Source organism: Catharus ustulatus, chromosome 6, assembly GCF_009819885.2.
Source record: "Catharus ustulatus isolate bCatUst1 chromosome 6, bCatUst1.pri.v2, whole genome shotgun sequence".
Taxonomy (NCBI): Eukaryota; Metazoa; Chordata; class Aves; order Passeriformes; family Turdidae; genus Catharus; species Catharus ustulatus.
The window spans coordinates 39,299,922-39,324,217 of NC_046226.1; the positions used below are offsets into that span (position 1 = coordinate 39,299,922).

At 55.5% G+C, this 24,296-nt stretch overlaps 1 protein-coding gene across 4 annotated transcripts; it reads left to right on the top strand.

The window, feature by feature from the left end:
• The first annotated feature begins 76 nt into the window (after positions 1–76).
• On the top strand, positions 77–23,326 carry LARGE2 (LARGE xylosyl- and glucuronyltransferase 2). 4 transcript variants are annotated; one of them, XM_033063681.1, is made up of 16 exons: positions 77–114; positions 5,540–5,699; positions 16,692–16,865; positions 17,158–17,414; positions 17,766–17,848; positions 18,121–18,244; positions 18,671–18,842; positions 18,998–19,102; positions 19,356–19,468; positions 19,576–19,701; positions 19,850–20,005; positions 20,114–20,277; positions 20,551–20,829; positions 21,171–21,317; positions 21,463–21,658; positions 21,775–23,326. In XM_033063681.1, the coding sequence occupies exons 3-16, from the start codon at positions 16,766–16,768 to the stop codon at positions 21,970–21,972; spliced, it is 2,220 nt and encodes a 739-aa protein (XP_032919572.1). In that variant the 5' UTR covers positions 77–114; positions 5,540–5,699; positions 16,692–16,765; the 3' UTR covers positions 21,973–23,326. The 4 variants fall into 4 exon arrangements, with proteins under 4 accessions (XP_032919572.1, XP_032919574.1, XP_032919573.1 ...); XM_033063683.1 differs by lacking the exon at positions 5,540–5,699 and having other exon boundaries at positions 85–114; XM_033063682.2 differs by lacking the exons at positions 77–114; positions 5,540–5,699 and adding an exon at positions 12,953–13,247.
• The last annotated feature ends 970 nt before the right edge of the window (positions 23,327–24,296 follow it).

A 24,296-nucleotide genomic window follows, 5' to 3' on the forward strand; every position in this document is an offset into this window, starting at 1 on the left:
CGGGGCCGCCCCCGCCGCGCCCCGCCCCGGCCAGCCCAGCCGGGCCGAGCGCCGAGCGGGCGATGGGCGGCGGGGCGGGGGTTTGAAGGAGCGGCGGCGGCGGCAGCCGGGCAGGTAAGGGCGGGCTGGGGATGTCCCGAGCGGGGACGCAGTTGCCGCCGGTTGAGGAGCCGAGGTGCGGTCAGTTTTGGGGGGTCGCGGGAAGGAGTCGTTCCACGAGCGCTGCGGCGGGCGGGGGTCTGCCCACGCGTGGGTCTGGCGCTCCGCGGGGCGGCTGCGGGCGGTGTGCACGGTACCGGCCGCCCGTCCATCCGGGAACGCTCGGGGGAGCTGCCGGGGCTGGCTGCGGCACCGGTAAAAAGTTCCCGGTGGTGCTGGGGAATGAGAGCGGGTGCCGGGAGCGGCGCTTGTCCCTTCGTCACCCGCCGGGGAGCGGCGTGCGGCACCCCCCGTCCCAGCCGGGGGCCCCCATGGGTACCCGGGTCGCTGCTTGCCTGGCAGCGGGGACCCTCGCTCTGCACCTGGCGGAGTGGGGAACGGTGAGGTGTGACCGAGGAGGTAGGGACAGCTCCGCTCCGCTCGGGGCTGAGCGGCCCGTGCCCGCTGGCTGGGTGCGGAGCAGGGGAGGTGCTGCCCTGGGAGCATGGAAAGGTTGGGGGGCTCGGGGATGGGGGCTTTCATCCTCGCGTCCGTGTGTGACAGTATGTGTCCCCGCCCCGGTCCGGCGGACCGGAGCCGGGAGAAGAAGGGCGGCGGTCGGGCCGTGCATTGGGGCTCTCCCGGAGCCCCCGCAGGACTCGCACGGCCCCGCTGCGCTCGGTGTGTGCCGCACTAGCACGGGTGTCCCCGCTGGCGGGCGGGAGGAGGCGCGGGGCCCGCCTGCCTGCAGCCTGTTGCAGAAGAGGCTCCAGCCTGTGCCTGTGACCTCCCTCCTCTGTGCCGTGCCCTGCCCCGGCTCTGCCTCTCACTCCGCCGAGGCTGCCGGCCAGCGCCCCTGCCCGCAGCCCGGGCTGGCTCCGCACGCTGCCCGGGGCAAAGATCGGCGGTGCCCGTGGGCCAGGAGGCGCTTCGTGGCCTCTCGGGTGCGCACAGAGCCGGGCCGAGCCGCCCCTCCTTCCTCCTGTCCGGTTACCTCCGCACAATGGGCACAGTGTGTGCCTGCGGCTTCCTCGGCGGGAATTACAGTTGCATGGGCAGGCACTTTATCCTTCCTGATCTCTCCTCTTCCCCCGAGGGTTTGTTTTCCAGCAGGCTGAGTTCAAAAAGGGCACGAGATACCGCTGGCAAGCAGTCTGGCGCTAAACAAACGTTTTTAGTCAGAATCACATGGATTAGACCCAACTTGCCATTCACACGCAGTCTACCTGCGAGTTTCTCTGAATTTCACGGTGGCTGGGCGCTACTGTAAGTGCGAAGGCGGGTGAGATAGCACCCGAAGCCCGTGACAGAGGTCTCCAGCACAGCTTACAGGGGTAGGTGTGTGCTGCTGATGACTCTAGGGGCATATCCAGTGCAGACTGCCAGCGCTGCTCTCCTTCAAAGAGATGCTCCAGCTCTGCCAGACAGCAATCTGAGAGCTGGCTGCTGAGGAGACTGCCAAAGACACCTTGTCTTCAGCCAGAGGTGAAGCTTGATGCACAAAGTCCTTGGGCTACTCTGAACAGCACAGCCAGATTCTGTCCCCGAGTAAAGAGCATTTTGGCAGATGCTTCCTCTTCACCCCTTGCTCCCAAACTCTATCGCACCAACTGTCATGTCCCCTTTTGTTCATCTCCTGCTTGCAGCAAGTGAGTTTGGAGGACAGTGTTTGAATAGCATCCTGTTGCCTTTTTATGGTAAATATGTTGCAAGCACTGTAGGATGGGCAGCTTCTCAGAGCAGCAGCAAGTCCATGAGACTGGGCAAGACTTAAATTGCCTTGGCTTATGGTGCCCATGATGTGTGTGGCAGCACGAGGTGAAAGGCCAGGTTGAGGGACTGTGCCTAGAATGATCTCGGAGCAACTCTTTCCTTAGTGCTTACTGTCAGTCTGGGGCTGAGGGTTTGTGCTTACTGGAAATCCACTGGCTGTAACCGAGGCCAAATAGTTGCAATGCTCTGATGCTGAGGGGTGCAGGCTCAGCACTAATGGCAAGAAAAGAAGCAAAACAAAAAAAAAAAGCAATCATTCTGCCAGCCCATCTGTGGGTACAGTGCTGAAGTCCAGCTTGCTTGGCTGCCACTGTTTTGCTCTTTGCTCAGATCCACGAGACTGCGCCATTTCTGGGAAGCCTGATTTCAGGCACAGCACTGCCATGGGTATAAGGCAGTTCATCCTAAGTAAGTCTCAAAACATCTTTCAGAGTGCTGGGTGAGGACGTTCTGTACAGTACCTGCCAGGGTTGGAGCTGGAGAAGCAGGATATGGGAGGATGCACTCTGTATATTGATGCTTGGCTGTGTCTTGGGAACTGGGTAGTTGGGGTGGGAAGTGGATATTCTCCCCAGCCTTGTCTTCCTGCTTACCTTCCCCTGCCAGAAGGGAAGTAGCCTGGCTGTATGAGGTCAGGGATGTGGATCTTTTTGAAGTCGAAAGTGAAAGCAAACAGTTATGGTGAAAATGAGATGACCTTTCTGGTCCTGTCTCTTTAGGGCAGCCCTTCCTGCCTTTCTCAGCTCTCACACTGTGGTCTGGCTATCTATTTTCTTTGCTTCTGGATGAGCTCAGCCAATACTTTGGGATAGCTAGGGATAAATTATGACTTGCACCAGGTAACCTATAGATAGAGGCATGTCCAGGGAGTATTTTAGTCCCTGTTATATGAACCCTGCCTAGAATGGAAGGCCATGTTGACTCATGATATCCCACTGGAAGCCAACACCTTTCAGGAGAGCTCCAAATCTTTATCCAAATGAGGAGACAAGGGCAATGAAGCACACCATGCTCTGGGCATGGCAGTACTGGTGGTGGCAGCTTCTGATCTTGGAAAGGCCTCCTGGGGTCTGGAAAGGCACAGGGAAGGTGCAGGGGAAGCTGCCAGCTGCTGGTGGTGTGGTACCTAAGTTCCTAAAGTGTTGCTGACAGGTCTGTTGAAGCAGTAGTCTGGAAGGGAAACCCAGGTCAAACAAGCTTAAGGGGCCTTTTAATGTCTGTTTTGACTTGGAGGCATTTTGTTACTGTTCTCTATCAGGGTGCCCCTGCCCTTCCCAGCTTAGCTCAGACTTGGCATCTCTGGAGAAAGGCTCTTTTTGGCTTCCCAGGAGGAACAACATGTCTGGCAATGTGTGCAGAGCCCTGCTGCGAGATTCTGACTGCCTCCTGCCTCCAGATGCCTTTTCCAGAAAGCCATTTAGAGCCACAGATTGTTATTTGGATATCTCCCTTCCCAGATTCATTAGCAATGTGCAGTCTCTCCTGTAATACTCAAATCTCCCTGTGCCAAAGGCTGAAAGGGAGAGGCCGTGTCTTTTAATAACCATGTGATACAGCTGGAAAAAACTTTGGGACACGTAATTCTCTGGTGGCCTGAGTTGATGGAAACACTCCAAGGGAGAGATACAGTTGTCCCCGAGGGAGAGGGCACTGCAACTGCTTTTGGGTGTGTGCGGGGTAACTGCTTGTGGTTTCTGACCTTTCTTTCCCCCAGCATCATCCTAAGCTCCCCTGACCCCAACTGGAGAAAGCAGCAGACCTTGAGATTGGTCCCACCGGGCTGCAGATCTTGCAGGTCCTGTGTGTGGTGCTGTGTAAATAGCTGCTGGTGGCTGGGTTGTGGCTGTATGATGTGGGCTCCATCCTGCAGATGAGGTTCCTGCCATGTGCAAATGGAAAGTCTGCTGTCCCAGTGATGCTGTGGTGGATCCCAGTGGACAGTGCTGCTGTGTGACAGGCTCATATCTGGGTCTCCCCACTCAGTGTTATCTCTGCTGAAGGGGCCTTTGCTTTTTGAGCTCTTTGCTGTTGAAAGTACTCAGTGTTGTTGCCAGCAGCTTCTGCTTCCTAGCCCAGGTGGAGGGACTTGACTCCTACCTGCTGAACTGCTCCCTGGAAATACAAAGCTCTGGTAGCATCTGGGGGAGGGCTGTGGGGTGGATGCCAGGAGGGTTTGGCACTCTCATTCACATCCTGTTCCTACTGCTCCAGAGGTATCCATCTCTATGTTTCCCCTCTTAGACCCCTTTGGTCTGAGGTGGGAGCTGACTGATCAGGACAAGCAGTGTGGGGATGATGGAGGAGACAGATGTCTGTTTACTGACATGTGCTGTAGGGTCCTTACCTGTCTTCTCTCACTGGCTGCTTCCTTGTAGCCAGAATCTGAGGAAAACACACAAAGCAGAAGTTTTGTTGGGCCTTGTTGCTGAGGAAGGGTTTTGCTGAGCAGTGCAGTGCTGTACTTCACTCTTATAGTTGCTGGATTTCACTGTTCAGGTAACAGCTGTTGTTACTATTTTTTATTTCCAGCCCTTGTTGGGATTGGTGTTGCCTCCCTTCTGTCATATTGTGGTGTGCCAGGCTGGCCTGGGGTTTGCTGTGGCTAGAATGGTTCAGGAATACAGCACACTGCACACTTGCTTCTGTTTGGCCTTCTAAAACATGTGGGACAGACCAGATACATGCTTTTAGTAGGTTTTAACGTGCTTTTAAGGTCCTGCTCTTGCTGCATCTTGGAACAATCATGTGTGGATAGAGAGTCTTTAAAACAAAATTCCCAATTCTTCTCATTTCCTTTACCCCAGTATATTAGTATGTCTGTGCTTCTGTTTTGGGCTTTCTCCTGATAAGGAGCTAAGAATCCTTCTAGCCTGCTGGGAAAAGGGCTTATCCATTTCATCCTGCAGTTGTGGAATGTGTGTGCCCAACTCTGTGGGAGTTGGAGGAAAGGGGTGCACTGTCAAGATGCCAGCAGAGGAAGAGGATTTCCTCTGAGGAGGAGTAACACGTGCAGACTGCTGTGCTCTTCAGCATAAGTTGTGTATGTGATGCTTTTTGCCTGCTTTCTCTCTCCTCTGCCTTTACTCCTTCTCTCTCCCTGTACATCTATTTGGATAGCCACTCTTAACTGCCATTGTGGGGCTGCTCGGGGCATGTCACGGGGGCTCAGGTTACTGGACAGAGTTAATCCCTTTATTGCCCCACAAGTTAGACACTTGCTGCTGCTATCATGTTTGGGAGGGGGCAGAGAACTTGCATCCCTCCCCCAGCTCCTGATCCTGCTGAAGGATTGGTGTGAGGACTCACATGTATTGTGATAGAACATGGTGGCTGTGGCTTTGCCAGCAATTCTGGGGACACGTGTGCAGCCCTCCTTGCATGGGTGGGGAATGTGCCAAGGACAGTGCATTGAACTGAGACTGGGAATATGCAGCATGCAGGTAGTCATTCTCCCCTGGGCTGTCTGGGTAGCCTTGGGTGACACTGAGCCAGGCTTTGTGACAGGCTGGAGGATAGGGACAGGACCAAGGTGTTGGGTGCTCTTATCTATACTCTCAGATGTGCAGGGGCCTGTTCTCAGAGCTCTCCTATGCAGTAGCTCTTCACGTGACTGTCTTTTGGGTTTCAGGTGACAGCAAGCTCCAAAACTCTCAAGTACAGCTGAGATGTCTTATCTGCCCTTCAAGCTGAGAATTCTTGGTTAGAGGGGGTCCTCACAGGCACCACCAGGCCGTGCCAGCTTCTCCAGCTGTTCCTAGCCACTCCTGCAACATTGGCAGCCTTCAAAGGTTAGTTATCATATATATTAAGCAGATGGTTTATATGGGGTTGGTCCCTTGCTGTTTTAGTGCTTCTAAATCAGTAAACAGGGGACAATTGCATGGCAGAAGGGCTTGGCTCTGTGGGTATTTGGGACTTGTGGGAGGCTCTGGAGACAACACTGGCACATGTAAGCGCCTATAGCCCAGTTCTCTGGAGGGAAGGACCAGATTCTCCACAGCAATCCTTTGAATAAAGTGTGATCCCATTTCTGTGGCTGTTCACCTGAGTGTGCATGTCTGGATCCTTCTCCCCAGACAATACTATGGTCTATTGCTTATTTCTTGTGTAGTGGGCAGTAAGTCACTGGGACTGGGACTGAGGAGCTGGAACAAGCTGTCTGGGCCAGGGAAGATGGGAAGACCCCCTTCTGAAGGCTGGGAGCTTGTGCTGGCATTGTTCTGTCCTAGCAGCTTCTTTCCCTCTGTCTGTTACATCAAGTGTTTCTTTGGGGCCACTGTTCTCAGTGGCCACCTCTCTCTCCCTGCCCCTCATTAGTGTAGGGCATGGCATGCCAGCAGGAGGGAGCCTCAGCATGTCTACGCCTTGATCGGATTTGTCAAGGCTCCTTTCCTTTTCTTCCTGTTCATTGAGGTTTGAAACAAAGCAAACAGAGGAGAGGAATTCCAAAGAATAGGAGTGAGGGAAGAGAGGAACGCTGGAGTGACAGGCTGCCCCTGCACACATGCACCCCCTGCCTAGGCCTGGTGGGGCAGAGCTGGTGGCAGAAAATTTTGGGAGGTAAAGCCATTCCTTGGCACTCTATTCCCAGCTCTGGCACCAGCTGCCTTTCTCCCTGTGCTGTGGGGCTTCTATCCTCACTGCCCAGGTAGCTTCCAGAGCCTCAGGCTTGCTGCCTACTCTGCACAGGCATGTGTGCCTGAGCACAGCTTGAGGGAAGCAGGGCATTATTTGAACTGCTTTGTTTGTCTTGGGCTGTGGAAAAAGGTTTCCCTCTTTACCTGTGTCAGGAAATTTTCCCCTGCCAGGCAGATCCAAAGAAGCCCGACATGGAGCTGAGCTCCTGTCTGGGTGCCAGGGGGGTGAGGCACTGGCCCCTCCCCATCTTGGAGCCAGATAAGTGCTGGAACAAGGCCCTTTTGTGCAGACAGGTGTGTGAAGCGGAGACAAACGTGCTCTGGTGCTCATATTGTTTCCCAGGAGGCAGGAGACTTGGGAGGGGAGTCATGGTCAGCCAGACAAAGCTACCACAGGTAAAGCTTTGTTCAGTCTGATAGATCTCCTTGCTCACTCCTTTGTGATCCCCAGGCCATCACGAAGTTTGCCCTTCGTCCTGCCTCTGGCCTTCCCATAGATTGCATCAGGGAAGGCAATAGGATGCTCAACAGCCCCACTGTAAAGCACTTGAGGTGAAATACATCCCTGCTAGTAACACCCTCCTCCTTGCATTCAAGCTGCAGGAAACAGCCTTTTAGCCACATCCTCTCCCTCTCCCTCCTTGATCTCTACCTTCTGGCAATCTTTTCACTCCAAGGTTTAATTAAAGAGTAGAGCAAAGTGCTTAGTCTCCAAAATGTGCAGATTAAGGGGTTACTAATCCTCTTCCTCAATGGGTGCTCACATCCTGTCCAGCCTGTTATCAAGCTTCTGTTCCCTGAGTGGAAACTTGGCCAAACTTGAGACCTCTACCTCTCTTCCTGCTTGCTGCACTGAGGAGGAAGGGCAAGGGGTGACAGGAGGGCCATGGGGGAGAAGCAAAGTGAGCTGTGGTCTTACAGAATTCTTGAGGTGGGTCTGTAGTCAAACACTGGCTATCTTTGCTTTTTGTGTCCTCTCTGGTTTTGGTGCTCCAGGAGCAATAAAGCAGGGGTTTGATGTTTTTCTTTTTTTTTTTTTAATGAGAGCTCTCTTCCTATTCTGACAAAATAACCTTTCTGTCAGAGGAAGCAACTGCTTCCCTTTGTGCATGTTCTGGTGTGTTTATTTGCTGGGTGATTTGGTTCAGGTGTGTGCCTTCCCTGTGCATACACCCCTCTCTTGGTTCCCCAAGAGTCTGTTCTGTGCTCTTATTCGCAGTGTATGCCCAAGGGCTGCAGCACTGCTGAAAGAGCAGGGCTCCCTCACAAGAGTGGGAGGCTGGTGCCTGGCAGTGCTGCACAAGGCCAGTTGTATTCTCATCTGGGGAGGCTGAGATTCCTTTATAGGACATACAGTGTCAGTGAGAAGGGGAAGGTGGAGTATTTGTGGATTCAGATGGAGGTGCCAGGAGGGAAGAGGGAGTAGTGAGGATGAGTGTGGAGGGAAGGGCAAGACTCTTCCTGGAAGCATCCTGAAGACCTGATCACAGGATGGTCTGAGCTCTTATGCCTCTCCTGGTGCAGGCTGAGCACTGCTGTGGATTACAGATTACAGAAGACACGAGCTTTTGTCCTCAGCCACTCATCTGCTGCTTGGTTGAGTTGAGCTATGCTGTTTCTTCCCTGCCTTTGTCCTTTGGTGTGCAAGTTCAAGGTTTAGCTCAGCAGTGTGAGAAGCCCCAGGGACAGGAACGCAAGGAGTAGTAGGAAGGGAGGAGGGCTAGTAACGGGTTTGGATGTTGGGAGTATTCTCCTTTCCACTGCCTGGCTTTGGGAACTGCCTCCCCTCTGGGTTCCACTTCCCCTCCTTTTTTTGCCCCATCAGTCACTGCCTCATTTCCAGTTTGCAAGATGCCCTATATGTTTTCTTTGCAGGTAGGTTTTGTGTCTTAGCCTGGACAGCAGTTTTTCCTCTGCAGTGTTGTCAGAGCCTCTTGGCAACGTGCAAGATTCTCTATAGCTCAGAATCACTTCTGGTCTTACAAAATGCCCAGGGCACCCTGAGTGGATGGCACTATTGCTGCTTGGGTTTTTTAAAGCCTGCCCCGAGCCATTCTGGTTTGCTATTTTTAGTGTGCTTGTTCCATTCCTGTGTGGATGAGCTCTGCTTTCAGCCTCACTTGGGCACTGAGGGCATTGGTGCCAGGAATAGCTTTGGACAGGGAAGATATAGGAGTGGCTGCTTGAGCACAGCTCCCAGTTTGGGCTAGTCCCTTGTGGAAGAGGTGCCAGGCTGCATCCGTGAGCTCAGCTGCTTTTCATGCAGAGGAGGGGGATTGCCTTTCTTTGTTGGTCAGCGCCTTGTGTCACTGCCTGCTGGACTAGTTTGGCATTGTGAGAGATGGAATTTGGAAGAGTTGCTCCAGTGACCAATACTAGGACTAGTGAGGGACCACAGTATCACGAGCTGATGGCATGAAGCTGTATCAGCAAAGGATTAGATTGGTTATTAGGAAAAACCCAGAGGGTGGCTGGGCATTGGAACAGGCTCCCCAGGGAAGTGGTCACAGCACCAAGCCTGACAGAGTTCAAGAAGCTTATGGACAATGCTTTCAGGCACATGGTGTGATTTCAGAGGTTGTACTGTGCTGAGCTGGGAGTTGGACTTGATGATCCTTGTGAGTCCCTTCCAACTCAGGATATTCTATGCTTCTGTGCTGGGAAGCCCTGCTCCTAGCATGTCCTCCAAGAAGTGATAATGACCTTGTGTGTCCTGAAATGCTGCCCACTTCTTGCATAAGGGCCTGCTCTCCTACCCCAGGGAGCTTTTGCTAACCCCGAAGGAGCTCAAGGTAAGGCCTGAAAGGAGCCTGCCACACCAAAAAAAAAAAAAAAGAAAAAAGAAAAAATTAACATCCTCCACAGCACTGCTGCTTGGGCAGAGCTGCTCCGCTGCTCCAGCCTTTTGGCTCATGATCCTCTCAGCTTGTCTGGAGACCAGAGCTGGACAAATAATTAATTGCTTGATTTAGTGCCCAAAATGAAAAGCTGGAGGGAGAAAAACTCAATGCAGACAAATTTGAGAGACCCTTTATCTTTTCTTTTAAATGTAGTGCAGCTCAGTTACAAAAAAAAAAAAAAATGCAAAATGAGACTTTTTTTGCTTGGAAAACAAAGCATTTTGTTCTTGTCCAAAACTTATAGTGAAGGAGCAAATAGCTCTGAAACTGCAGTTTTCAATCAATAACTATTCAGCCAAAAACTTACCCAGTTCTACTGGTAACACTGCACAGCAGGCACCTGACAGTCTGGCTCACAGCCCTGGCACCTCCCCAGAGGTGGATGGTGTCCTACCTCTTGTGAGCTTTTCCAGGTAGAGTGCCAACATGGTGTTGTTGGAGTCCCTTTGTCTCCTTTTTTGCTGTAATTAACCTAATTAATTTTGCCTGAGGTGATGCAGACTCAGAAGCATGTGTAGGGGGTAGATTTGACCTCTTGTGCTGGGATATGGTCTCCCTTGTCCCACCAGGGAGCACCACCTGCTGCAGGATGTCCAAGAGCATTTCAAGGGAGCAGGGGAATGTGGGGTTAGTCCCTATCCATGGGCACTGCTAGCTGGAAAGTCGGGGTGTCAATACCACACAGGATGAAATTCCCACCCCTTGCTGTATCGGTCTGCTAGGATGTCTAGGATGATCCTGCTAGGATGGATGTCTGCTGGCTGTTCCAGCTGAGCTGATGGCAGAGCTGAACTGATGGAGGGCTTGCTGCAGGCTGACTTGGATAGAAGTTGGAGTTCCTGGCTGCTGACCCTGCTCAGCTCTGGCCCCAGGAACTGTTGCAAGCCGCAGCAGTGAAAGTGTCAGGAAATGGCAGGGTGAACAGATATTGATGCCCATAGCAGATCCGGAGACCAGGACATGGGGAACTTAATGGATTCAGAGCTGGCCATTAGCTGCAGCACAGACATCAGCAAAATGCAGATCGTAGAAACCTAATCCCATCAGAGAGGAAGAGAGCTGGAGATCAGCCCCTGTTGCTGCTCCTGTTTCAGGAGGCAGTTGGGGTCCTCCTGCACAGTGTCCCTCCTGTGCCAAGCTGTGCTGGGCAGGGCAGGGAGGCATGTGGAGGAGATTTGATTCAGGTCTCTGTGGCCTCTGTCTGCCCTCAGTTAGGCTTGAGCTTCACCAGGCCCAGAAAAGGGCCAGTCAGTGTTGATACCTCACCTGCTGAGTATCCTCTTAGTATCAAACGACTTGTAGTCCAGGGAGGTAAAGCTGGAAGCAGTCTATTGAACACCTCCTCTGTGAGTTTCTTGGGGGTCCTTCTAGCTTCTTCTTGGGCTTAAGAGGGGCTTGAGAGCACTTGGGGACTGTGTTGCTATCTGGGTGGGCCCCCTTTACTTTGCCTGAGAGTTGTGGCAAAATGCAGCTGCCCAGCTTGTAAGCACCGTGGGATGTCTGGTAGGCTTAAGCCTCCTACGCCAGGCTTGCACATTCTGCTGTGGCACTGCTGTCCCCACGTGTGCCCTGCATGCCCTCTGTGGCTGAGGCTCTGCTAGGCAGCTGAACCCAGTGCCTGGCTGTGGGCAGGGGAACCAACTCTGCAAAAGCAGGGCCTTGTGATCAGAGTCCCTGCCAAGAGGAGCTGCTCCTCTGATACATTCCTGGGTTTCAGACATGAGAAGGTAAGCAGCAAGGCATTCCTGTGTCAGACCCAGCCTGAGCTTGCCGGTTTCCTCTGGAAACAAGGAAACAGTCTGGTGACAATAATCTCTGCTTCAGCAGAGAGTCTTGGAGCTTCAACACCCTTCAGAGACTTTTAGCTCCTCTTCCCCAAGTGCTATGTTTCTGCTAGAGAAGGAGAAGATAGCTTTTCAGTGTGACCTCTGCAGAATAAAAAACTGAACTCAAGAGCAGCAGAACTGTGTGTGTGGTAATCTTACAGGCCTGAGAAGAGCTTGATGTTTGAGAATGAGCTGTAACTGAGGCACAGCTGCCTGTTGTCCCACGAAGATCCTTTCCGGGATTTTCTCAGGAGCTTGGTGGCGTTCGGGGGCAGTGGGGAGATGAGGATGCTTCCTCCTTTTACAGCATGTGTTGGTATCCAACTCCGTGGGTGCTACTGGATACTACCTCTAGAACATGGGGGCTGTTTTGCCAGAGGCTGCTCTTTCCAGGGAAATACAAAGGTGAAACTCTCACTTAAGGTTTGCTTATCATAAGACTGGGGAGGGAGGGACAGCATGGTAATCCGGAGCATGGGGTTTTAATCCTGCTCTCCTGGCCAAATTCCATTCCGCCTCTGTAAATTCCTGCAGCTATCCCGCTCTGCACTGCCTGTGTGGTTATCTGCTGGCTGGCACAGCCCCCATCAAGCAGCAGCATTTCAGGCCTGGGGAGCAGGACAGGGAGGTGACCCTGAATCATAAGTCACTTTGTCAGATGGGTGCTGCACTACACACTAAAGGTGATCTGCTGAATGAGGAACCAGCCTGTCCCCTCCCATCTCTTTGTAAGAGCAAAAGTGATTGTCCCCAGTTGCCTCTCTTCAAAGTGTGGTGCCTTTTCTCAGTTGCCAGTCTGGCTGTGTAGCCCTTGTCACAGCTTTCAGGCCCTTTCTCGCCTTCTGCAAACCTGGGAAGCTGTTATGTTGGGCTTCTACTGAGGCAGGTCAGCTGGACTGTCACTGTTCCAAAAAGGAGACCTAGGAAAAGAATTTGCAGTTTCTGTCACCTGCAGCTAGTTAAGACGACAGGCACCATAGCTCCATGAAATCACTCATCTCCTGGCTGCCCTGCAGCTCTTTACTGAGAACAGCCAGGCTACCTCTTCACTCATAATGCTGGGGGGGGGGGGGCGGGGAGCAGCTCTGGGGCTGTCCCTGTGCCCCTTCAGGCTGCTGGCTTGGTACCCACAGACAGTGTAGGACCCACAGCCTCAGCATCCCTCTGCAGCTACACATTAGCTCTAGAAGAGACAACAGGCTAAGACACCCACCCTACCATGGGCCTTGCTGCCAAATGTGATGTTGTGGGAAAACAGAGCTGCTTCCCTCTATGCTTGCAGGGCTGGAGGAAACATGGTAATGTGATGGCAAAATTTCCACTGCCAGCTTTCCCTAAACATTAACTGCTCACCTGATTATTACTGAGCCGTAGAGAACGAAGGCCATTCAGGCTGAGCAATGGGGCCTAAAAAGAAAAGGGGATTTCCTGCAGGAAGAGTGAATCTTGGAGGAGTGAAGTGCTAGCACATGGGCAGCTCTCAGGGGGAGCCTGGGGCAGGCAAAGTGGCTGCACTTTCCCAGGAATGAAGGTTGCTTGTGCGTGGAAGGGTGGCTGGCATACAGCCAGCTTTGGGCTCCAGCCCACGCCTCAGAGGTTGGTGCGAGCACACACTGGTGTTTGTGCAGCTGCCCAGCTCTGCTGGCATGACATTCCCTGTCCCCTGGCCATTGCCCTGTTGTCACTGGAGGCAGGGTGTCCCAGGCATGAGACAAGACCTGGGTCCTGCCTGTCCCTTCCCTGGTATCCACTATCAGCTTCTTCCAGCTGGAGAGGGGACAGGGGTGCCTTTTTCTATCCCAGTGGCTGTGTCCCCTGATGCCTGCTGAAGCAGGAGCTGCTTGCTCCTGGGAAGAACGTGGGGGAGGGAGGATAACCTGCTGTGAACAGCACTTCTGCCCCGCACCCGCGCTGGGGCTGGAAGCTGGCAGTATTGGGAAACCTCTCGTCTTACTGCTGGCTGCGCTTGTCTGGTGAGCAAGGAGACTGAGGAGGGAGGGCAGAGAGGCCCCGGGCCATGACTGCAGGGATGGCCAGAGCCGGGAGCTGCTTCCAGCCTTGCCCTCTGCTTGCTGTACCTCTAATGTTTCACAGAGGAGGAGAGGCTGTGTAGCTGCCTTCTGGCTTGCCATCTTCACTCCCCATGAGCACCCTAAAAATGTCCCTGCTGTGCCTGTGCTCCTCTACCTGTTCCTGGCCTGGCTGAGTCTCAAAGCACTCACTCTTGGTACTGGGAGCAAACAAGGTATGGTGGCCAGGACAAGCGTGTGGAGAGGCTTGGAGGTCAGCTGAAGCAGGAGCTGGTTTCCTCTGCTGGAGCGGTGCTGTTGGCAGTGGGCTGCAGGAGGTCTGGACTGCTCCCATAGCATGGGTAAACCCTGCGTGGCCACTGCCTCAGCTGGTACCTGGGGCAGGGCAGGATGGCTCCGGGAGCTGAGCATGTGCCCCAGGGCGGCTGGAGGAGCAAATGGAAGGGCCCCTGCCCTGGAGAGCCACCGGCTCAGAGGAGCAGCAGGGCAGCCCGGGCGCTTCCTCTCCCTGCCGAACAGGGCTGGGCTGAAGGGCGCTCGTACCGGGGCTCTGCAAGGCCGAGCAGGAGCTGCCCGAGCTGCAGGTAAGCGTGCCTCTCAGGGCAGCCACCTGGGTGCTGCTGTGGCTGCGCGGGCAGGCTGGGGCAAGCAGCGCCTCGCCTGGGGCTCTGGGATGGGAGTAATTCACATTGCAGCGGAGTGCTGTGCAGGCACTGCTCCGCATCCCAGTCCTCTGCCTGCTCCTGGCCTCCTCCCAGCTGCCCGCGGCACTGGACACCCCCGGCAGGGGCTTCTCCTCCTGCTCCTGCCCCGGGCCAGGGCTGCTGCCTTTACCCAGCCCCGAGGCCGGTGGGGAGCGGCGGGAGCTGCAGGTACAGCCTCTCTCTGCATAGTTAGCATTCCCAGCCCCGGCCTCCTGCTCCTCCTTCCACCATCCTGCTCGCTCCTGGGGCGCTGGGCAGGCCTGGTTAAACACTGCACCCTTTCAGTGAGCCCTGCTCTTCTGGGCCAGACCGAGGATGAGACAGCAGGGGAAGAGTTCTTTCCCTTTCAGATCCACAGTGGAGCTTACACTCTCCTCAGCTGATGGGCAAGGGCTCTGACGGTGGCCAATATCCCTTCGCTCAGGGTAGCAGCAAACGTCTGCATCCCACCCTCGCCAAATTTGCATCCCAGGTAGGCTGTGGAGCCACTCCTTGCCAGCCATGGGAGAACAGGTGGGCTCTGGCACTATCCTGAGGCCCCCAAAGATCTCTCAGTGAGGACAAAGTCTTCTGCACCTGCCCCAATAAAGGAGGAGGCAGGTGCTAGGGAAGAGGGTAGATATCCTGATGCTTCCTTTTTTCACTCTGAAGGAGGCATATTGAGGCCTAGGAGTGGGAAGGGGGCTGGAAGGAGGACAGATTCCTCCCAATTTACTTTGGGCAACTCTATGCCCCCGGCGCTGGGGGCTCTTGAGTAGAAAGCGAATTTAATCTCTTGTTTTGTTTGTTCTTTCTTCCTCTGAAAGGGGGGCCGGCGGGGCGTGCGGGGGGAGCTTGGGTTTGAGAGCGGGGAGGAGGGGGAAAGTGTCAGATCTAGAAGGGAGGAGTAAAGGCAGGACGGGAACTGGCAGCCCCGGGAGGGAGCAGCAGCAGTGAGCCCAGCCGGCTTGGGAGGCGCCGGGGAAGGAGGAGGCGAGGGGAGAGGCAGGTAAGGAAATCAGCGCCTGGGGGGAAGGCAAGCAGCCAGGTGAGGAGCAGGACAAGGGGTGGCAGGAGGGGTGGGGGTGCTCTGAGGTGGGGTATGGATGGATCCTTGGGTGCCTCTGGGAGAGGTTTTGAAAACTGACTTGCTGCTGGTCGCATCTGGTCCTGCAGAATTGCCATCCTAGTAATGTGTTCACATGCAGGCTGGGGACAGAGGGGCCATGGGGGCAAGTGGGAGCAGTGTGCCATCACCTTCTCTCTCCTTTGTTTGTGCTAAAGTTGCTTCCGTGCCCCTCAGCTTCCCCGAATGCTGGGTGCTGACCGACCTCCCTGGCCTTTCCTCACCATGCCCCCCTGCCATTCCCCTCCAGCCTGGCCTGAATAGCCCTCCAACTTTTGTGTGAGCCTCGGTATGTGGGATGGGAGACAGGTGGGCAGCAGCATGTGGAGACCTCGCCATGTCCAGCGTGGCTTGTGACTGGGAGAGAAGGGGTGCCGGGCCTGGCGTGCTCCGTGTGCCAGCTCCCCCTTCCCTGCCGTGCCTGTGCTTGGCCTGCTCTATAGGGCACAAAGCAGGTCAAGCCCGGGCCTGGCCTGCAAGGAGCTGTGGTGCCAGTAGACACCTTCTCTGCAGCTCTCCGTAGGGGCCGTGCCGACTGCCATGGGAGCTCAGTATCTCTGCTGGGCTGGCGTGGCCATGCCCCAGCCCTTGCAGAGCCTGGGTATCCCTCACTTGAGGGTGCATGGGGCCATCCATCTGCAATTCCTCCTGCGGGCTGGAGCTTGCACCCGGCCCCAGGGGCCTCGGGGAGGGTCGGGGGGCGGTGTGTGTTCTCCTAGGCTCCAGCCCCCGAGGCCCCATGGGCATCTGCACATCAATGGGCTCCAGCGGGGTGTGTGCAGGGGGAGCAGACCCTAATCCGGCCCATTCAGGCCGACGGCAGCTTTTGTTGTCCAGATGTTGCGGAGCCGCGGGCGGGGGTGCGGAGCCAGGGCAGGCTGCGGCGGGCCCGGTGTCTCCTTCCCTCGCCGCGGGGTCTTGGCCTGCCCGGGCACCGGCTCCGCGGGGTCCCGGGCGGGAGCAGGGCTCTGCCTGTCGGGAAGCGTCCCGCCGGCGGGAGGAATGAGAGCGGCCAACACGTGTGGCACAGCCGCGGCGGCCTGAGGAGGCTGCCCCGCTGCCCCAGAGCGGCCGGGGAGCGGCTTCCCCCGAAGTGTTTGGGGTTTTCCCAGAGAAGTGGGCGGGCGGCGCTTGGGTGCGGGAGTTTCCCGAGCCCCCGGCCCTGCGTGGCTCTGCTCCAGCCGAGGCGGGGGGAGCCACCGCGCCCCTCCCACGGGCAGGCTCCGGGACCGCCGCCCGGCGCGGGAGGGCCTCAGCATTATTACCTCTCCCCTCCTCTGTGAGCCTGTGGGGTGGCAGGGAGCAAGGCACAGAGCTGGGGTAAAACCTCTTGGAAACTCCATTTCCTTCCTTTCTCCATTTCTCTCCATGTTTGAGGTCCCCTCCCACAGGCTCTGCAGTCTCCTGTCTGGATGGTGGGACAAGTCTGGGGGGGCTAAATGTTCCATCATGGGCAGGTAATGGGTGTCTGTTTCACTGCTTCAGTTGCGCAGGAACTGTCCTGGTCATGGGGAGATGTTGGCACACCTGGGTGCGAGCTACTGGTGACTCCTCTCTCTTTTCCCCTGTCCCTCACAGGCTCTAGGATGCCAGGGCCAGCCGGACTCGGGTTGCCCACCTGATCCTTGTTGCCCTTGTCCTGCCAGCACATCATGTTGCGCTCCTGGCGCATGAAGCTGAAGTTGCTGCTCGCCACAGTGACCCTGGCCATTCTTCTCTCCTGGCTCTACCTCTTTGTGGGCAGCCTCGAATGTGAGTGAGTCCTTCTCGTCCTCCTCAGATCAAGGGACAATGCCGCAATAGAGGGTGGGCAGCAGGGGATTGGGCCTTGGGGGGTTGCTCTGGCTGTGCAAGTCACTGCAGGTGTATCTGACTTGAGGACATTTCCAGGGACATGTCTGGAGATCAGGGGAGCAGAGCTGAGATGTTGGTTGAGCACTTGTGAGGCATGCTGGAACCTTTTAGTTGTGTCTCTGCCCCACCGTTCACACCTGGGCTCTCCTGGCCTTGCCATGCCCTTTGCCTTCCCTTGTCTCTTCCACAGATGGCCGCTTCCTCCTGCTGCCCCCCTGTCTGGGCGAGCAGCCGAGCCGAGATGTGGAGCGGGAGGCGCTTGCCTCACGGGTGCGCAGGGTGGAGCAGGAGAATCAGCAGCTCCGGCTGCAGCTCAGCCAGGCTCAGGCGGAGGGCAGCGATGGCAGCCCACAGTGGGGGACTTCTGCTGAGGACAGAGACCCCCCTGGGGGTGACAGGAGCAACCACACAGCCTGCCCTAAGCAGCGGACAGTGCACAAGTGTGAGGTGGGTGATGGTACCAGCACGCTGGCAATGTGGATAGCAAATGTTGGATGGGAGGCTGGGGCCCTGTGGAATATTGATGTATGTGCAACTCACCTGGCACTGCTCTCCCTGTGATCAGTGGGTGAGGGTATCTTCCTTCTCCAGAGAAGAGACCAGACAGGAGGAGTGGCAGCAAGACTCCTGCTCCCTATTTCTGAGTTAGGGAACTCCCACCTCTCTTTGGGACTCCTTCTGCATGGGAAAGGTTGGGCTTCGAAGCTTCTCCCTGTAATGTGGTCCCAGGGAGGAGCTGACAGCCCCTGCAAGGAGTGGGTGTCCATTCTCAAAAAGGTACCATTTGTCTTTGGGCAGCTCCTTCACGTCGCGATTGTGTGTGCTGGGCACAATGCGAGCCGGGACGTGGTGACCCTGGTGAAATCCATCCTCTTCCACAGGTAATGGGAAGATGTTGTGCCAGAGACCTTCTGGCTGGAGTTCTCAGATGAGCTGCTGCAGGCTGCAGCAGGGCAGTGCTGCAAAAGAGGGGCTCTAGAACCTCTCTCTACCCCTTGTGCTACTGCTTAGAGGGACAGAGGGGAATTTGTTTCCCCCTGAGGTTTTTTTCCATTTGCATCCTCATCTGATGTCTGTCCCACAGGAGGCATGGGGGACTGTGACCTCTTCATTCTGCTGTGATGCTGAATGTTGCTATGCTTGCCTTTGGCAGGAAAAACCCCCTCCACTTTCACTTCATCACGGATTCAGTGGCCCACCAGATCCTTCAGACACTCTTCCAGTCCTGGATGGTGCCTTCCGTCCACGTCAGCTTCTACAATGCCGATGACTTGAAGGCAGGTGCTTGCCCTCCCTTTGCCCTGTCCCAAGCCAATGCTTAGAGGGTCAAGGGGAGCAGCAGAGAGGAACAAGTGGATGGAGGGTGATTAATTTTTCTTCCTGATTCCTGGCTCATCCCCTCCTCTTTCTGGGCTTGCTGCTGGTGCTGCTGAGAGGGGAGCACAAGGCTGGTACTGGCAGAGTGGGGAGGTGCCTTGCAGTAGCAGTGCCTCTGTGGCAAAGCCGAGTGCCCCAGTGAGATACTGGGGTCAGGTGGGGGTTCTGTTTGCTGGAGGAAATGCTCCAGGCTCGGCCGGCTTCACAACTCTGCATGCCCTTCTGTTGCTGGCCTCCTCTGCACGGGGTGCCAGGGCATGCAGCTGTCCTGCTTGGGAAGGGAAAGGGCATGGCTATGCCCAGCCCTGAGGTGTGTTGCCTTGCAGCCAGAGGTGTCGTGGATCCCCAACAAGCACTACTCCGGCATCTATGGGCTGATGAAGCTGACCCTTACCAAGGCACTACCATCCAACCTCTCCAAGGTCATTGTCTTGGACACGGACATCACCTTTGCCACTGACATTGCTGAGCTCTGGGCTGTCTTCGGAAAGTTTTCTGGTGAGGACAGGATGCCCCTGGGGCCCTGGTAAGGCCTTGGATGCTGGGCTCAGGGTAGCAGTGCCTGCCTGCCACAGCACCAACACAGTGGGTTTGCTTGGGCCCTCTGAACCCACAGCAAGATGAGCTATGTTCATGTCCCTCTGTCTCCACAGAAAAGCAGGTGATTGGGCTAGTGGAGAACCAGAGTGACTGGTACTTAGGCAACCTGTGGAAAAACCACAAACCATGGCCAGCCCTGGGACGTGGCTTCAACACAGGTGAGTGTGGGCTGCCAGGGTGGGAAGTGCACATGCAGCTGAGGTGGCACTTAGCACAGGGGGACTGGGAAGGACTGAGGTAAAGTAGGAAAGTGGTGGGCACAAGATGACTGCTGCATTATCCCAGAGTTGTATGGGTGAGCACAGAGAAGTGGCATGTCCCAGGGGCTGAAGGCATGCAGGCAGCTGTGCCTCAGCTCTGTAGTGGCTGGGTGCTCTCTCAATGACCTGGTGTCCTCTCCCTGGCACTCAGGGGTGATCCTGCTCCTGCTGGACCGCCTGCGTCACCTGGGCTGGGAGCAGATGTGGCGGCTGACAGCGGAGAGGGAGCTCATGAACATGCTCTCCACCTCGTTGGCTGATCAGGTAACTCTCCCTCCTCTGGGGCAGGTTGGTCTTTCTGCATTGCTGTAGCACTGCTGGCACAGGGGATCTTCCTTGTCCACCTGTGCATTCACCTTTCTCTCTCCTAGGATATCTTCAATGCAGTGATCAAGCAGGACCCATCCCTGGTGTACCGGCTTCCCTGCTTCTGGAATGTGCAGCTCTCTGATCACACCCGCTCAGAGCAGTGCTACACTGAGCTCTCAGATCTCAAGGTGGGTGGGGTTGTTGCTTTTGAGACTGGGGAGGGCCTGAAGAACAGTGCAGGCACTGGAGGTCCAGGGGCATCAGCATGGAGTCTGAGGGCTTGGGGAGCCTGGTGCTGCTGACTTCCCTTATATGGATTGACACACTACTGCTCAGGTCATCCACTGGAACTCGCCCAAAAAGCTGCGGGTGAAGAACAAGCACGTGGAGTTCTTCCGTAACCTCTACCTGACCTTCTTGGAGTATGATGGGAACCTGCTGCGCAGGGAGCTTTTTGGCTGTGCCAGTCTTCCCAGCCCACCCAGAGACCAGGTGAGGCTGACTGTGACTCTGCCCCCAACCGCAGAGCTTTGAGTGGGCTGAGACCTCATGCAGCCTTCCCTGGAGTTCCTACTCTCCCTCACCTTCATGGTGTTGCAGTTGCAGCAGGCACTGGAGGAACTGGATGAGGACGATCCTTGCTATGACTTCCGCCAGCAGCACCTCATGCAGCACCGCATCCACTTGTTCTTCCTGCAGTATGAGTTCCTGGCCCTTCCCAACCCCACCGATGTTACCCTCGTGGCCCAGCTCTCCATGGACAGGTACTTGCTAGTAGGACAGGTGGGACGTTGGAACCCACCTCCACTCCTCTGGGCAGGCTCCACAACTTTGGAGCTACCATGGAATCTCATTTCATCGTTCTCATGCCAGCATTTGGCAGTGAAGAACAACCCCAAGCTGGGAGCATCAGCTCTTCCTGCTCCCTCCTGAACGGGTGTGACTGGCACGTGGCTCTCTGGAGGCGCCCATTTCTGGGTTTGGCTCAGAAGCTGCTGCAGGGCAGGTCTGTGCTCAGGCTGTGCCCTCTCTTCCAGGTTACAGATGCTGGAGGCCATCTGCAAGCACTGGGCAGGCCCCATCAGCCTGGCACTGTACATGTCGGACGCCGAGGCGCAGCAGTTCCTGCGCTATGCCCAAGCCTCGGAGGTGCTGAGCGCCCGCCGCAACGTCGCCTACCATATTGTCTACAAGGAGGGACAGTTCTACCCCATCAACCTCCTGCGCAACGTGGCCTTGGCCAACACGCAGACGCCGTACGTCTTCCTGACAGACATTGACTTCTTGCCTATGTATGGCCTCTACGATTACCTCAGGTAAGGCTTTTTCCAGCTGGCTCTTGCTCAGCCTGCTGGGTTACCCAAGCACCAGAGTTTTCAGGAGACGCCCTGGGCAGCAGCTCTTAGTATGCAGAAACTGTTTCCTTTGTGTTGAGCCTTTGGGTCCTGCCCTTTCTTTTGTCAGACACCAGCAGATGAGGAAGGAGCTGTGACTATGAGAGTTGCCCTGTTCTTCCTATCCCTTTGTGGTACCACTGCAAATTCTTAAAACCCATTAATACCTGTGTGGAGTGGCGGGCAGGCTGGAAGGGCTGAGGAAGGAGGCTGTGGCCATGCCTCACAGTCAGGGAGATCTCACGCCTTTCCTCCTACCACAGGAACTCCATCCAACAGCTGGAGCTGCCCCAGAGGAAGGCAGCTCTCATTGTGCCAGCGTTTGAGACCCTGCACTACCGTCTGACCTTTCCCAAATCCAAAGCAGAGCTGCTCTCCATGCTGGACATGGGCTCCCTCTACACCTTCAGGTAGGGACTAGCACTGTCCTGCCATCCAGGCAGAAGCCAGCTGTGTAGCCTTGTGCCTTGGGGCTGTGCATCCCCTGTCTCGGTGGGGAAGCAGACCCCTGCATCCTCTGCTGTCTCAGTCTCTCATTTCCATCTCTCCCCACAGGTACCATGTGTGGCCAAAGGGCCACGCCCCAACAGACTATGCCAAATGGCGGACGGCCACCGTGCCCTACCGCGTGGCATGGCAGCCAGACTTTGAGCCTTACGTTGTAGTGAGGCGAGACTGCCCCAAGTATGACCAGAGGTTCGTGGGCTTCGGCTGGAACAAAGTCTCCCACATCATGGAGCTGGATGCACAGGTGGGTGAGGGGCTCCTGGCACCGCAGAGGCACTGGGTGTTGGGGGCTTGTGGCTGGGCAGTGACGTGTTGGTACCACCGAGCTGCTGATGGTAAGGGCTGCTGTTCTGTCCCCAGGAGTATGAGCTGCTGGTCCTGCCCAATGCCTTCATGATCCACATGCCCCATGCCCCCAGCTTCGACATCTCCAAGTTTCGCCTGAGTGCAGGGTACCGGGGCTGCCTCCAGACACTGCGGGAGGAGTTCCACCAGGACCTGTCACGGCGATATGGGGCTGCTGCACTCAAATACCTCACTGCTGAGAGAAGCCTGTGATGCCTGGGGACAGGGGGTGTGGGGTACAAGCAGCACACTGGAGAAGGGAGGGCGCAGGGCATCCCTCCTGCCCCTGCCCACTGCCGCAGCCCAGCGCAAGGGAACAGAGTCGGCAGCACAGCCTCTCCAGCCCACCAAAGGGATGCCTGTAGATAAGATGGAAGACATCAGCTACAAGAACAGTCAGTCCCTGCAGGTCAAGCTGCTACAGCCTTCCTGTGTTACAGGGCAACCTCCCCATACCAGGGGCCAGGGCTGGGGTCTCCTCCCTTCCTTCTTTTAGCAGATGTGGATTCCCAGTCTTCATTAGTTTACCTCACCTTGAGGCCTGGCTCCTCCAGAGATCTGGGAGCTTACCCTCCTCAATGGTCCCAGGTCTCAATGCTCCACAGACCCCTCCAGGGCTTTGGTGAGTTAGAGATGAAGTTGTAGAGCAACCCTTTACATTCTTTGTGGAGCAGGCTCAGAGGAAACCTCCCAACACCCTGGGAGGAGCGGCTTGCTTCAAACCCAGATCAAGGCTGGCTGGTTAATGGGGGGAAATATTATTATTCCCCATCTATATGGATGCAGTCTCCAGTGGAGCTGGCCCCATACAGGTGGTGTGGGAGTCCCCCAGATCAGGAAGAGCTCTCAGAGCAGGCTGGGCTGTCCACTGTCCTCAGCAGTGAGCTCCCAGGATGGACCTGCACCTCCCAGCTGGGAGCAGCCGTGCTGGTGACAGACCCTCTCCTGTGCCACTGTTGCCCCACCGGGCAGGGCTGCCAACCGTCCCCATAGGCAAAACAGCAGGTTCATGGGCCAGCACAGGCTGGGAGAAGTTCCTGGTGGGGTGGGGACTACCCTGCTCCTCCCCAGCTCTCAGCAGCACAGTTGTTGCCATCAACAGTCAGGGACGTGGCTGACACTGGACGAGATAGTAGCTGATCACTATGGCAGGAATCCCATGCTGGGAGCAGCTTGACTGGACACTGTTCTACTGCTATCACACACTGGAGCACAGAGGATGCATTGCTTTCCTCACACTATTTAAATTATTTAATACTTTTCTCATAAGAATTCAGTAATTAGGGTGTCTGGGGTTTTTTTTTAATCTTTTCTTCTTCCCAGATGATTTTGCTGGTGGCCCTGGAGGCTCTCCAGGCCAGTTGCTGCTGCAGTCTTCACTGTTCTCTTCTTAGCTTTGCTCTGGGCTGCAAGGGCCAGCTCTGTACAGAGTGAGGATTTCCGTCCATGGTGGGAGCAGCTAAGAGGAGCCATATAAAATGCTGGGGTATGGAAAGGGCACAAGCGCCTCTTGCTTATTCTCTCTTTTAATTTAATTTTTAAATTAAAGCTTTTTTATTCTTTTTCACATTGTTGTTAAAACTGCCTGGTTATTAATTTTTTTTCTGGTGTGAGCCTGCACGTGTCCTCCTGCACAAGGAGGGAAGGCAGCAGAAGGAGAGCAATGTAGGAATAGCCCAAGGCACACAGGTGCCCTGTCAGCTCTGAAAGGGCTGGTGCTGCTGTCTGCTGATGGTTCCTGCGCTGCAACAGGTCCCAGGCAGCCTGCCTGCAAAGCCAGCACCCCTGTACTGGAGCCTGGGGCATTACAGCTTAGGCAGAGAGTCAGTTTATCACACCCAAGGAGAAGAAGATGTGGTTTCATGTGGCAATGCTGCAGCTCATCCCTAAGAGCCTTGACTTGACTCTTGGGAATAAAAACTGGCTCTGAGGCCCTACAGGATGCCAGTCTCACAGCTGCAGGGGGAAGGACAAGGATGGTTTGCCAGGAGCAAGCACTGAGGCTTTATTTGGGAAAGGGCTGTGAAGACATTGCTCATCATTGTGAAGCTAAGTGCAGCTCCACCTCACAGTCCCTAGCAGGCAGCTTTCAATACAGCCCTAATACAGCCCAGGCTCACTGGTACTGTGCTGCTGCTGCACTAAGCAAGATCAGAGGGTTAGATCAGATCTAGACAATGCTAGAGCCACGGTGAGCAGTGCTGAGATGGAGTAGGCCTCTTCCAGACAATTCTCTGGTAGCTAGGAGGCAATAGAAATGCTGGCTCTGTGGTTGTTTTGGAGGGTGTGCTGGTATGCTTGTAGCAGGAGGGCTGTACACTATCATTTTCAGATAATCTTTCCCAGCCTAGACAGTCCCTAGCTCAAAATGTTCCTGCAAGGGTGGAGGTACCTGGAAGTAAGCCCAGCTTGGGTTGGTCTCCATGTGCCCTCTGCCGGGCAGCATCAGCTGGGAGGCATCCACAGAGTCAGAGCCAGGGAGATTGTCTGAACTGAGCACAGCCCCTTTTGGAGCTAAAATTCATTTCTCCTAGCGT

What these genes read in the sequence shown, in the direction of transcription:
- LARGE2 (XM_033063681.1), top strand. Translation starts at nt 16,766, where the DNA reads ATGTTGCGCTCCTGGCGCATGAAGCTGAAGTTGCTGCTCGCCACAGTG. An exon ending in CTTTGTGGGCAGCCTCGAAT is followed by an intron (nt 16,866 to 17,157) that starts GTGAGTGAGTCC and finishes TCTCTTCCACAG; the next exon opens with ATGGCCGCTTCCTCCTGCTG. An exon ending in CCAGCCCACCCAGAGACCAG is followed by an intron (nt 20,006 to 20,113) that starts GTGAGGCTGACT and finishes ATGGTGTTGCAG; the next exon opens with TTGCAGCAGGCACTGGAGGA.